Here is a 15,304-nt window from a genome sequence, read left to right on the forward strand (position 1 = left end):
TTCTCCATCATGTGTTCTTAATCCCTTGGGTAAAGAGGAAGAATTAAGCGAGTGAGTTAATTTTTGTTAAGGTAATCGGCTAAGTTTAGCTAAAGCATGCTCGACGGCATCTTCACCTGTGAGAGCAGAAGTGAAGATGTTATTCCGCCTATCGAGAGAAGGTTGGAAGAATGCGTTAGCTAAAGTGACTTATTTTCAGAGATGGAAACAACCTTGTATTCATCACGTTCATCTCTGTTTCACCATAGACGTATGGGAATGTGGCCAATCATTGAGAGGTGTACGCCAAGAGGAAGCGGAACCTTAGTTGCATCTTTAACGAGATTGACAAACTTGTGATGTTCTTTCCCTCTACTCATTCTCTTTCTGATTCATCCACAAGACTTGCCATCGCATTCATTAGATTCGTTTGTACAACTTCATAGCCAGTCCTCAACCTGTATCATAGTAGTTTAGACATTTATTTTATCAACGCATTTTATTTACAACGCAACTTTACTTCCATCGCAATTTATATTTTCTGCACACAAACCAAATTCTTTATTCTTTATGATAACCGGTCACATTTACAACATTAGTATCACATCTAAACGACAACAATCCTCGTGTTCGACCTCAGGTCATTCTGAGAAATTTACGTTGGAATTATACTTGGTTTCAGCGCAAGGAAACTTGTAACATGCACTACATCATTGCATATTACAAGCATATTATCATCAACGCATACACCTACAACGTAGTATCGCAAAATATCTTTATCGCAAAGCACTTGAGTGCATAGCACACCATCATACTTTCATTCAAAATCCATGCGTTAGAGTTAGATAATGAAGAATAAATTTTATCGTTTTATATCATCCATTCATATTCATCATTGTCCATAGGCCATGCATAAAGATAATCCCATTTTTATATCGTTACAAGTTTATGGCACCGTTGTCGGGGACATGAACTTGTATTATCTATCATCGCATTTTTAACCATTACAATAGCCCTCAAGCACCAAGACCTCCCAGCCTCACTCCGAACAGCCCACAATGACTGCCCATGCAAAACATACTCCTCCACCCACGCCACCCATAGTGACCTCGATTTAATCAAGAGAAGCCAGAGCAGCTTCATAATAGCAGTCTGGTTCCAAGAGACCACATGCTTCACACCCAACCCCCCTCTCCCAACGGCAAACACACCTCATCCCACGCCACCCGTGCACCACCCCGACTCACCACACTACCCTTCCATAAATAACTACGTAACAGATGATCAACCTCATGAGTTACACAAGCAGGCAACATGAAAATGCTACACCAAAAAACCTGAAAGGACTCTAAAACAGACCTAACAAGCTACAACCTCCCAGTAAAGGAGAGGGACCTTGCTGCCTAGCTTCTAATACGAGTTGTAATCCTCTGTATCAAAGGCGCACAATCTAGAGTCCTCAACCGACCCGCCAATAAAGGTAAACCTAGATACCTAACAGGCAACTAACCAAGAGAGACACCCATATATGCAACTAGTTCCTCTGCCTCCCCAGACTCTACACCCGCAACAAACATGGAACTCTTTCTAACATTTGCAACTAACCAAGACAACTCTGTAAACTCTATCAATACCTGCCTTACAAACTCCAAAGAATCTCTCTCAGCTGCACAGAAAATCATCAAATCGTCTGCAAAAACCAAATGAGTTAGGCCCAAGCGCTCACACCGATTATGGAACCTAAACTACATAGGAGGTTTATTCAACAACCTAGACAAGACCTCCATCACCATCACAAACAAAAAAGAAGACAACGGATCCCCCTACCTCAACTCCTTCCTACCAGGAAAAAATCCTTCAAGGGAACCATTAATCATCACAGAGAACTTAGGCGAAGTAACACAAGCCCTCACCCAACTTACAAACTGAAGGGGCGTACCTATAGCCAACAACACCCCAAACGGAAAATCCAAGTTCACCGAATCGTAAGCCTTCTGAAGGTCTACCTTTAACACACAACGCAGTTTCCCTCTACCCTCCTTATAGCTCCCCATGAGCTCCTGACACAATAAAATATTATAAAAAATTGATCTACCCGGAACAAACGCAGACTAATTACCATTGATGAAATCAGGCAACCACAACCGCAATCTCTTAGCTAAGATCCTCGAGATACACTTATACACAATATTACAACATGAAATAGGACGAAACTCCTCCATACGTTCAGCTCCCCGCCTCTTAGGGATGAGAGTAATAGCAGTAGAATTAACTCCACCAGGCAGGTAACATGACTAAAAAAAATTCAGCATAGTGTCACAGAAATCATCCCCAACCACACTTAAATCATCCCCAACCACACTCCAAGCAGCTCTGTAAAAATCCATCGAAAACCCATCAAGCCTAGGGGCCTTCCCAGACTTCATCAAGAATAAGGCCTTCTGAATCTCCTCTCGACTCACTGGCCGACCAAGTGCCTCCACTCCCTCCTCGGGCCAACTGAACTGCACAATATCCCAAATTCGGGCAGTAAGATCCCTATACCCCACATGCTGAGCACCTAAGCAACCCCGAAAGAATTCTACCGCCACCCCTGCCACCCTGTCATGCACTGTCTGGCGAGTCCCCCTATCATCCATGACCGTAAATAAACCACTGTAGCTATGACGAGAACAAAAACAACGATGAAAAAAAGTTGTGTTCATATCACCTAACTCTAGCCACTTGACCCTAGTCTTCTGTCGGAGCAACGCTTCCTCCAATCTCGCCACTGACCAAAACACCTCAGTGGCCCGAGCCGCCTCTACACACACCGACTCTGAATCAGGATTCCTTTCTGCCGCAACCTGAGCAACCTCTATAACATGCCTAGCCGCTCGCACCTCATCAACTAACACAGAGATACGCCTACCAAGCGATGTACGAAAAACCCGCTTCACTGCCTTTAAATTTCGCACAAAACTAACCATAGGAGACACATCCTCAGACCTTCTCCACACTGACCTGATAGTATCAAGAAAACCCTCTACCTCCACGTAATGAGAAAAATAATGAAACGTAGGAGGCGCCTTACTCCTCGTCTCCCCTGTAGAAACCAAAAGAGGGCTATGATCAGAAATCCCCCACTGACCAACCCTAACCTCCGAATACGGAAAAGCTACCTTCCACGCCTTATTGGACAAGCATCGATCCAAGCGTCGCAAGATACCATTTCCCTGAAGTTTACTAGTCTAGGTAAACCAGTTACCTGTCACACCCAATTCAACCAGATCCGCCTCCAATAACACCTCATCAAACTCCTCCATCTCCCTCAAGCTAGAGCAACCCCCAAAATCCTCCGAATTACTACGAATAGCATTAAAATTCCCCAAAACAACTTTAGGAAGCTTCCACGATTCACACACATCAATCAACTGAGACCACAAGTTCCTCCTCTCGCTCACGTGATTAGAGGCATACACAACACCAATATGTACCCTCGCACTAGATACAATATCCACTAAGGTTCCAGAAATGAATTGATCCCCACCGATATCAATGGAAAAATCATAGACACTCTTCCGCCATATCACCCAAATCCTCCCAACTCCCTGTACACTATAGCTACACACATAACTCCAGGCATCACCAAACCTACCCATCACCATACCAAAATTCTCATGACGAACCCTCGTCTCAAGAAAACAACATAAAGTAACAGAGGAGGAAGCCAGAAAGTGTGCCACCACCTTATACTTGACAGGGTCATTCAACCCCGTAACATTCCAGGAACACCAAATCATGAATCTTGCAAGAGAACACACCTACCACTTCCTACTGGGCCTTTGCCCAAACTCCCGAACATCCCGTCCATAACAAGCAACGGATTAGTATCTGCCTACACTAGTGCCAATGCCAACGAGTCTCCCCCCTTATCACATAAAACATTAAACTGATTACGATCATCAACATGGTTTACAAACCCCGTAATTCCAGGGGACCCATAAACTACTCTGCTCTTCAAGGGCGCTATGCCCGGTGACCCACTACCACCCCTATGCCCTATACCTCCTCTATCACACCTACGTTGACTAACCATAGTAAATTTTTCAACCCTCTCCGTGCCCTTAATCTTATCCACTAGGCTAGCTCCCCTTGCACCCATACCCAATTCCTGCTCATTCCTCACACTTTCAATTCCCTCATTCTCCTCCAAACACCCTTCATTGACTGCCACAATACACAACTCCTGACCCTTCTCCACACCTTGTTGCTCACACACCGCCTCAGTATGCCCAAAGGAACCACAACAAGAACACCTACGAGGTTTCCACTCATACACTACTGGAATAATAAACTCTTGATCCCGCATTCTAATAGTGACTTGAATAATAAACTTCTTCTATATAATTTTTATGTTAAGCCCAATAGATGCAATTGATGACACTTGAATGCATTTCTTTAGGTGGATGTTGTTACACATCGAACTGGTATTAACTCTTGCATTATATGTGTGAGATGCATATGTAAAAAAAAAAGATCATATTAGTGTTTACTTTCTTATTAAAATAATTTCATGCAATCCAAGTTTAGAGAAAATTACAAAAAAAATCATAGAATTTAATCTAATGAAAGTGATTTTATGGTGAAACAATACATTTTTTTTTTTGCGTATGCGATAGTGACTTCAATGATAGATATGTGAAAATATTAAAATAAAAGGGTTAAAATATTATTTTAGTCCCTTACTTTAAGAATCGTTCAACCTTAGTCTCATGCTTTGATATATGAAAATACTAAGATAAAATTATTTTCTTTTCTCTCTAGCTCTCTCACAGAGTGAATTGTCTTCGTTTTCTCTTCCTTCTTCGTCTTCTTCTCCATTTTTTCATGATGGACGAGAGAACCAAATTTCGATCCATCCAGGTAAATCCAAGTTTCATCGCTAGTGTGATCCTTGTCCACGTCCTAAGCCAAATAGTATAATATTTATTTATTACTTCCTAAAAAATTAATTAAAATTGCAAGATTTCACGTGACATTGCACGTGTTTTTTGACTAGAACCATGGAAGAGTTGCATCTCATCTCAAAGAGTCACATTCTATCTGTCTCAACAGTATCTATTCAATCTAAAATTTTGATCTTGAAATATATTAAATTTATTTTGTGGATGAAAAATTAGGAAGGTCACATATATTACCTTTTGAAAGAACACCTACACTCAACAGAAAAAATAAGAATTTGCAAAAAAGACATATAAGGGAAAAAAAAAGGTAGGTAAAGATTCCCCTTTATATATATATATAGTATAAATTAATTGTCAACTTTCGAAATGTGGAACATAATTAAAACTTAACCACCTAATTGTAGGGACACAGTTGAAACATACCATCAAAAGTCACACATACCACTATTTTACACGTTATACCTCACCTTTTTTCATCCTCATACAAACAAAAATGTTAACATCGAACAAAGTTGACACAACAATTATTTCAAAACAAATTTAAAATTCAAACCTTTTAAACCTTTAGAGCATATTTGTTTCATAGTATTATCATGAGATTTCAGACAGACATTTTATATCTTTGTTTAGTTAACCAAATTTTACTTTTTAAAATTTAAGTTATTATTATCCAAGAAACTTTAAAATTCATATGACATAGATTTTTTTTAATACTTTTCATACTTGTGAGATTTGTATAACTGACAAAAGAATAGAATCTGATTAATGAATAAATTAATATTAATTAATCATTACTATTAATTCTAATTAGTTACTAAATATAAATATATTATTTAGATTTAATAAATTTCAACTAATACAATAAATTTATCATTGATATTTTACATTAACTTAATTATTAATATAAAATTTAGAATTTTTTTTTTTAAAATGTCAAATTGCTGAAAATATATTCAAATATAGTAAAATATCACAGTCTATCATTGATAGACATTGATAGATACGATGATAAATTACTATCATTTATCACTGATAGATGTTTATTAATGTCTATCAACGATAGATAGTGATATTTTGTTATATTTATAAATATTTTTTTTTTTATCATTTTTCTATAATTAAAAACAACCCTAAGATTTAATTATTGATTATTAATATTCTAATTAATTCATATTTATTTAATTACTTTTGTTAATTAAATAAAATAATTTAAATAATTTTTAATTAAAAATATACATTTCTTGATATTTTAAGTGATTAAATAATTAATCAATACAATAATATATCAAATAATTAATTTTAATTATGACTACATTAATTGGTCTTTACATTTTATAAAATAATTATTTAGTTTTAATTTCTATGTACAAAATTAGTAAATCAAGCACATTCATTTAACTTTTAGACATTAATTTCATGTCAATCCAAACACAGACATTAATTATATTTAACTCGAACATTTAAATTTAAGACATATAATATCCATATCCATAAAATAATATCTGCAATCCAATAGTCCCTCACAGACATTTCATGAAATCTATCCTACGTTCATCAACATTTTGCATAGTTTAGGCCTTTTTTGGTAACCATTTTTTTGTTTTTGTTTTAAAAAATTAGTCTTTCATCCACATTTCTTACAATTATGTTCATATTTCTTAAATACAATGGTTGAACTCTTAGTCAATTCCAAAAATAAAAACAACGTTTTGAAAGCTACTTTTTTTAGTTCGCAAAATTTGGCTTGACTATTTAAACTATTGATAAAAAGTAGATAACAAAGGAAGAACTTAGAAAACAGAAGTTGTGTCCATAGACTTAATTTTCAAAAATAAAAAATAAAAAATAAAATGATTATCAAATAAAGTCTTAGTTTGCATTTCTTAATTTAAGAACCATTTCTAAAACCATTTCTCTTTATTTTAAATTTAACTAAAATGCAAACAAAGAAAACATTGAGTGAGCGTTGCCTACTTTTTTCTTCAAAGAAGCTTTTTTAGCAAAAAATTTGTATGAATGACCCTTTTGTTAATATCAACTATGTGTAAAATTACCCATTCAACCCTAAAGCGACTACAAGGACTTGACTCTCCCACGAGATCCCATTCCTTCTTCGCTTCTTCCATCTTTTTTCCTCATCAAGTCTACAATTTGAAACAACGAGATAGTAGAAAGAATTGAGATAATTTTGATAATTTCGGGAAAAAATATTTGATTTTATGTGTGAGGTCGAATTTTATTTGAGACATATATTTTGAGCTATCCATGCCAATAGTGATTGCTAAAATCTACATCCTTTCAGCTCGAAGCTAAAATTACAATTAAAGAAATGTTCAGCTAAAAAACACAGGCTCAGCAAAATTGAAATTAGAGTTCTTTTTGGCAAAGTTGGATCCTCTTCCACATACACTGTTGTACATTACAGTAATAGATAATTAGAGATAAACCACACCCTCTCATCATACAAACTCAACTGCAACTTGTCATCACTGACAAGTTCTCTACAAGAGCTTTTCTTTTATGAACTAAACTAGACAGTAGACACATTCAAAGTCACTCAGTATCGCCTCTATCAATCATGACGGTCTTGAAAACACCTACTACTTTTACCTATGCATCACTTTGCTGCTGAGTTTGTTGCTGCTGCTGAGGTTGAGTATGTGGCCACGGCATGAAAGGCATCGATGGTCGAGGCTGTTGGGCAGTGCCACCATACATGTTCACTTGATCTAATTGCTTACCCATGATCATCCCTGTAGCACCCACCGGATGCTGCGATGGAACATAGTAATAAGGAAGATCAGCTGGGGAACCAACGACCGGAATAGAAGCTTTTGTGATTCCGAGACCTTCTTCTTTCAGTTCATCTCTAGGAATAATATCAACCAAGAAATCGAAGACATCAGTCCTTGAAATTGCAGCTGCAATATCGTTCTTCTGTAAAGTTCTTCTTTTGTTCTCTTCTGTATGAATCCAGGATCGCAGAGTCAACTCCAAGATGAACATTTCACATGCCTTTGCAAATATAACTGGTGCTTCAGCGGAAATCATTCGGACGTCTTCATCCGCTTTCATTATTTTCTTGATTCGAGCAAGGGGGAGACTGTGGTTCTTAAAGTCAGTTGTTTGTTCAATCTCTTGCATTTGGTTTGCCCAAAACATTTGGAGCTGTTGTTGCTGCTGCTGCTGTTGCTGGTGGTGGAAGTGCTGGGCCTGCTGGTAGGCCAGCTGGTGTGGTGAATTGGAGAAACTGGATGGTGGCTGAGTTGGGGGAATCGTAATAGCAGGAGTCCCGGAAGCTACCATCGGAGCTGTTTGGTAAGGATTAGAATATGGTAATTGGCCTGCACCGACACTGCCTGCAGGCTGCTGTGATTGTTGGTGATGCTGAGAACGCTCTGATTGGTCCATGGCTCACAATACTTGGTGTATTTTCTACACTGCTGATCACAATAGAAAATTCTATCAACAGAATGAAGACCAACTCAGTTGCAAAGAACATTCCCATGCGTTTCAGCAGAATCAGTTTATTCCGGGGAAAATAATACAGGTTTCTTATTGCACACAAATTTAAAGAACAAAAACTTGACTTTCATTTTTACAATTTTCCATTTCTCAGAAACAGACGTCACAATAAGATGCTTATCATTGTTTTTTTTTATAAAATGAAAAAAATAAAATCTTGGAGAGAAGGAAAAAAAAAAAAAAAGAAAGAAGAAAAGTAAATTTCTGTTCCTTCCAAGAAAAAAAGGGAATATTGCCAAAAAGCCCCATTAAAAGTAAGCAGTTCAACATTTGTATTATGCTTAAAGAACCTTCATAGCTTTGATCATCTAAGAGAATAAGGAGGATTCTATTCCCAAAGACTTGCATTGCACTATTAGCAAAGCTACTAAAAGCTGCATCAACCAATTAAGTACTTAAAAAGAATCGAGAAGTGATTCCAAGCAAGAAAATACAATCTAACAAACTCATCAAAGAAAGGGGTTCAAGCTAAGAAAATTCATCAGGAGTTAAAGAGAAAGTAATTATCCACACAAAACCTGTCCAAACTTCAAACTCAGTTGATTGCTATGGACTCTCGATCAGTCCTGGATCTTCAACAGAACCCCTAATCAGATACAGGTATTCTATTGAATCAATCGCTTAGCCATGGATTTCAATTTCAAAATCATCCAATGGAGGGAAAAAGCAGAAAATCAACAGAAATCAAAGGGTATTCGAATCATTATCTTCCATAGTCGATATCATCTTCGTAAATAAGAATGAAACAGAGAGCTAAAACATAAACAAACAACAAACAAATAAATTTCCCTCATGCAATTTTTCCATCGGTTTGATCTCATGCAGCAGAGAGCAAACAGAACCCCATAAAAGCAGAATCAAACCAAAAGGGGAAGAGAGTTAACACAAATCAATACCCATCATACAAAACGGTAATTAAAGAAGAAAAACAAGAAGAAGACCTGTGATTTTCAAAGCAGCAAGCGAAGTCCAGCAAAGATCATGAGTAGCAGAGCAGAAACCCTAAGAGAGAGAGAGAGAGAGAGAGAAGGATTGACAAAGAGTTGAATGAAGGGAAGGTTGTTTGAGAGAGAAAGAAGGAGAGAGGAATGGTATAAAAGAGAAACGTGTCGAGGTGTGAGAGCTATGGCGGAGTACAAGTGGCGGAGAGAGAGTGGGGGAAGAAGGAGCAATGGTGAAGGGGACGTTCTGTATAAAACGACATCGTATCTATAGCTAGCCTCTGTCTGTCTTTCTAGTTTCTACTTTTCTTTTCCATTTTCCAGTGTTGTTTTCTGAATGGGCCTTTTCTTCCTTCTCTTTTATTTTCCTTTCTTTTTTAAACTTTTGAATCTCTTTGGTCCAAATGGAGCAAATGGGCCTTTGCGTTCCTCCTAATACGTTAATAACAAAAGAGAAATGATGACGCACACACAAACATTTATGAGTGTATCTTTGATTTCTGTTGAACTATGTTTATTTTGAAGGAAAAAAAGTGACACATAATTAAAAAGAGTGAAGAAGAATAGCAATTTCTAAATAGTAGTGCTTGAAAAAAAAAGACTAAAATAAATGTTCTTTTGCAAAAATGACTAAAGGTATATTTTAATAAAATTTAGTAGTTGTATTTTGGCCCAACAAAAGTACTTGAACGGTAGAGATCATACATAAGACAAATATATCACAATTGCTAATTTTTTACGACGGTTCGAATAGTTAAGGTCCCGTTTCGTAATCATTTTATTTTTGGTTGTTGAAATTTAAGCTTATTTCCTCCCAATTTTTTACAATGATTTGCATATTTCTTAAGTACAATAGTTAAATCACAAAAACAAGTTTTTAAAAGCTATTTTTTTAGTTTTCAAAATTTGGCTTAATTTTTTAAACCATTGGTAAAAAGTAGATATCAAAGAACGAAATTTGCTGGTGGAAGTAGTGTATATAGACTTAATTTTCAAAAATAAAAACCCAAAATTAAGGCCCATTAGGTAATAATTTCGTTTTTGGTTTTTGGTTTTTGAAAATTAAGCTAATTTCCTTCTCGCATATTTCTTAAGTACAATGGTTAAATTTTTAGTCAAATTCCAAAAATAAAAACAAGTTTTTAAAAGTTACTTTTTTTTTTAGTTTTAAAAATTTGGCTTGGTTTTTCAAACCATTGGTATAAGCAAAGGAGGAAATTTGGAGATGGAAGTAGTGTCTATAGATTTAATTTAAAAAATAAAAAATAAAAAACCAAACGGTTACCAAACGGGACTTAAATGATTACTAAATGGGGCCTAAAATGTGCATACATATTTCTTAAATTAATTTTTGGAATTAAACTCAAGTACTCAAAACCTATACTGACTATCAATATCCTGCATGTATACATACATAACTAAAGGTAAAATAATCAAAATATTTTTCTAACGTAGTTGTATCAAAATACATGAAAAATATCCTGATGGATTGTGAAAATTTGGGAAGTAAGAACATGGAAAAATGTAGTATATTTTAACCTCTTTTAAAGACAAATACCTGACTAAAATTATGCTATTCTTTTCCAATATACCTAATGCCTATTATCGATGCAAATTTTAGGATAGGGGAAATGCACCTAACTGACACCAACAATGAATTTATAATTCAGGGAAGAGAGAACCTGCAAAACAAAGAAAAATGGCTTTGATGCCTAAGTCAATAAGAGAATTAAATAATAATAAAAAAGTTCAAAAGTCTTAATAATTGACCTAGGGGCTATCTTAATCCTACATGAGATTTAGCTCTCTAGGATTAGGAGTATGGCTTTTCCTAATTCCAAATTAGTTAGTTTAAATCTTATCTTATCTCTTTTTTTAGTTTGATTTTACCTTAATCTTGATTCTATTGAAGGAACTCTTATTCAAGAGTACCTATGAGCAGAAGAGGATCTTTTCAATTCATTGTGACAGAATTACCACATATACATTCAAAACATACTAAAATGCATTCATAATGCTAAAGAGATCGAGAGATCATACTAGTTGAAGACTTCTTCTTCACAGCAAATCTAAAAATCCAATCGTCTACCTCGAACAGTCACCACACGAACAGATGGAAACGGAGATGACACCATCACTCAGAGCCCTCAGTATTCTTGGAGTGAGAATCCAAAGGGTGGGCTTTGTTCGGATTTGGTAGAGAAAAAGAGGAAGAGAGATCATACACAACGATCAAGCAAGTGGGAGATGAGCTCGTCTATTGCATAGAAGAGATGTTTGATCGTTCAGGTGAAGTATACGATCGTGTAGGAAAAAGTAAGCGATCTTCTAAACGATCATGTAGGAAAAAGGGTAAGCGTTCGTCTAAAGATCGTGTAGGAAAAACTAGGCGATCGTCTATATGACCATTTAGTAAATATCGTCAGCTAAACGATCGCTTAAGAAAAGGTAAACGATCGTTCAGTAAATAGCGTGCGAGGGTGTAATCGCTAAGCGATCGCTTAGCAATATCGTATAGGTAAGCGATCGTGCAAGCACTATCGTATAGGCACTGATTTTCGAAGTGATGACACATTCTTTAACACAATGTCTGCGCATCTCATGCTTAACACACCGTGAGCTATTTATGCATCTCAAAGTGATATTTCAACACACTCATTCATTATTAAAACAGAAGAGACGCTGTCCCATTTCCCTTTTAATCGTCCAATGAATGTGATCTCATTATATTCATAACATATAAATTAATATCATATATTAATTATAGTATTTTTCCTCCACTAGATATAAATCATATTTATATCCAATTTTCTCCAAATTAATGTATCTCATACACAAAATTAATTATATCATATATAATTATCTAGTTCAATTATATCATATATAATCGAACTCCCTCTTGTCAATTTGAACATTTCAAACTGACCCATAACTTGACTCTCAATTTGTATCCAAGCTACCAAAGTGACCTTATGGACATAAGGCTCGAAGCTCTAATGGTACATGAGTAGCTGACTAAACTCTTTAGTCACGATATCCACCATCCGTTAACTGTCAAACATTCCACTAAAGACCGATAGTTGAACTCTTCTTGCCATAGATATATTTCTATGTCCATTGGATATAACCAATCATCAGTACAATGACCCTTCACAGATGCTCGTAATTACAACATGCCAATTTACTGTTTTGCCCCTATAATTACATCTTCCTCCTTAAGTACCACTGATCCCTCTAATGAACAATAGAACATAGTCCTACTATGCGTGAACACCTCTCGGACCATGAGAAGGTGTGTGGCGCCATATCGTTCAAACCCCGGGATCAGCCCTTAAGAGAGCAATCTATCTACTTACCTCTGTTTTGGGGAAGAAGTGAACTCCATCTTGTGAAGTTGAGTTCTCAGCTCCCAAATCAGACGAATCTCTAAAGTGGTAGGTTTAAGTTGGCACTCTGGCCACTCGCACCCATGCAAATCAAAGGACCGCCCTCAATGGCAGGAGTTCCCAACTCACTTAAGATTGAGGTCATGTTACCTATGGTTATCCTAGTGAAGTGAAGTCTTAGTCATGAACAGAGTTATATGACAAGAAATTAACACTTTAAGGTCAGGTCTTATACAAACTCTTTGTATAGAACGCCCCTGCTCGAATGTCCACTACACGAATAATCAAGATCGGACCATCTGTGACAAGTCACAACATTTGTAACAATTCCACAAAGCGGATCGCGTCTATAGTGTTACCAGGATAAGGTTTCTCTCCTATATCCATATACTACAGATTATTTTGGTTGTCACTTAAGACATGATCCACTTGTATGTCACTACATACATGCTTAAGTTACATAAAGACAACCAGGGATATTATGTTTATTGGTTTTTGGTAACATAAAAAACATCTAAATGTGCAAAGTCAAGAAGTGAAGTAAATATCATATATATTATACATTATAAGTGTTCTTATAAAGTTGTTTACAAACTACAGGACACGAGACTTTAGGGCACAAACCACAATAATCTCCCATTTGTCCTAAAGCGAAGTGGAGAGTACAAACAAACAGATACAAAACAATAAACTAGAGCATAACAACCCAGTGCAACAAAATCTCCCACTTGTCCTAGTCCAGCTATGGGCAGTCCCGTAGACCCATGCTCTGAAGGTGACCCTCAAACACTGTAGCCATGAGAGCCTTCATAAACGGATCAGTAACGTTTTGCTCTGAGGTGAACTTCGTGACGATCACGTCTCCTCGATGCACTATCTCGCGGATCAGATGATACTTCCGCTCTATGTGTTTGCCGCGTCTATAACTCCTGGGCTCCTTGGAGTTCGCCACAGCACAACTATTGTCACAATAGAGGGTGATGGACCTAGACATATCTAGAACAACTTTCAGCTCTGTCAAGAACTTTCTGAGCCAGACGACCTCTTTAGCAGCTTCACAAGCCGCTACGTACTCGGCCTCTATCGTGGAGTCGGCAATGCACCCCTGCTTAGTGCTCCGCCACACTACAACTCCTCCGTTAAGAGTAAATACTGACCCTGAAGTGGACTTGTCCTTATCAGTCTGAAATTCAGAATTCGTGTATCCAATAAGGATCAAATCCCTAGACCCATACACGAGCATGTAGTCCTTCGTTCTCCGAAGATACTTGAGGATGTTCTTAACTGCGGTTCAGTGACCCTGGCCTGGGTTAGATTGATACCTACTGATTATTCCCACAGCATAGTAGATGTCTGGCCTAGTGTAGAGCATCACATACATTAAACTGCCAATGAAAGATGCATATGGGACCCATCTCATGTCCTCAACCTTTTGAGGCGTCTTAGGACACATGACCTTAGACAAAGTGACTCCATGCCTGAATGGTAGTAGGCCCCTTTTGGAGTTCTGCATTGAGTACTTGAGCAAGATTTTGTCAATATACGATGCCTGAGACAGCGCTAGCACTTTGTTCTTACAATCCCGAAAGGTCTGTATACCCAGAACAAACTGAGCCTCTCCCAAATCTTTCATTTGGAATTGGGTCGCTAGCCAGTTCTTAGTTGCAGTCAGTAGACTTATATCATTCCCAATGAGTAGTATATCGTCTACATACAATACTAAGAAAGCTACTGAACCGTTGACTATTTTCTTGTAAACACAAGGTTCATCAACGTTTTGGTTAAAGCCATACGATATGATCGCAGCATCAAACCGAATATTCCATGATCAAGACGTCTGCTTCAGCCCTTAAATGGACGGATTCAGTTTGCAAACTTTTTGCTCTTGATCTTAGGCAATGAATCCTTCGGGTTGCACCATGTAAATGGTCTTCTCAAGATTTCCATTCAGAAAAGTCGTCTTGACGTCCATTTTTCAAATCTCATAATTATAATAAGCTGCAATGGACAGGAGGATGTGAATCGACTTTAACGTGGCAATAGGTGAGAAAGTCTCCTCATAGTCAACTCCCTCCACCTGGGTATAACCCTTTGCCACAAGTCAAGCCTTGAAGGTTTGCACCTTCCCATCAGCACCCCGTTTGCACTTGTAGATCCATTTACAACCTATAGGTCTTACGCCATCAGGCTGATCTACAATATCCCATAATGAGTTGAAGTACATCGACTTCATCTCGAGATTCGTGGCTTTTACCCATTCATCCCGATCAACATCCTCCATTGCTTTTTTATAGGACAACAGATCCTCAACGTCGCCATCTGTCACCATAGCTAGGATTTTCGTGAAACCCAGATAGCGATCAGGCGGGTTCGTAACCCTCCCACTACGTCGAGGTTCCCTCAACTCTTGAGGTGGAACCGACCTGTCTGATGAACTATCATTAATAACTCTGGTTGATGAAGCATGTCCTTCAATAACTCTTGTTAAAGTTTCAGTAGTTTCTTTGGAAAACTCACTTAACACGAC

At 37.2% G+C, this 15,304-nt stretch overlaps 2 protein-coding genes across 6 annotated transcripts; both read right to left on the bottom strand.

Annotated features, from left to right (window-relative positions):
• Positions 1–1,484: 1,484 nt before the first annotated feature.
• LOC150036020 (uncharacterized) lies at positions 1,485–3,761 on the bottom strand. The gene is made up of 5 exons (XM_090313546.1): positions 3,227–3,761; positions 2,755–3,064; positions 2,316–2,640; positions 1,807–2,039; positions 1,485–1,719 (listed from the first exon to the last, which is right to left on the bottom strand). Exons 1-5 carry the CDS (start codon positions 3,759–3,761, stop codon positions 1,485–1,487), a joined length of 1,638 nt encoding a protein of 545 aa, XP_090169672.1.
• A 3,516-nt stretch (positions 3,762–7,277) lies between these two features.
• On the bottom strand, positions 7,278–9,793 carry NF-YC2 (nuclear factor Y, subunit C2). Of its 5 annotated transcripts, none has more exons than XM_039032508.2 (3): positions 9,392–9,703; positions 8,969–9,036; positions 7,278–8,365 (listed from the first exon to the last, which is right to left on the bottom strand). In XM_039032508.2, the coding sequence occupies exon 3, from the start codon at positions 8,334–8,336 to the stop codon at positions 7,536–7,538; it is 801 nt and encodes a 266-aa protein (XP_038888436.1). In that variant the 5' UTR covers positions 8,337–8,365; positions 8,969–9,036; positions 9,392–9,703; the 3' UTR covers positions 7,278–7,535. The 5 variants fall into 5 exon arrangements, with proteins under 5 accessions (XP_038888436.1, XP_038888437.1, XP_038888435.1 ...); XM_039032509.2 differs by having other exon boundaries at positions 7,278–8,368; positions 9,392–9,633; XM_039032507.2 differs by lacking the exon at positions 8,969–9,036 and having other exon boundaries at positions 9,392–9,793.
• Positions 9,794–15,304: the final 5,511 nt, after the last annotated feature.

The sequence above is a fragment of the Benincasa hispida genome, chromosome 5 (genome assembly GCF_027475165.1).
Source record: "Benincasa hispida cultivar pf3 chromosome 5, pf3_genome.v1.1, whole genome shotgun sequence".
NCBI lineage: Eukaryota > Viridiplantae > Streptophyta > Magnoliopsida > Cucurbitales > Cucurbitaceae > Benincasa > Benincasa hispida.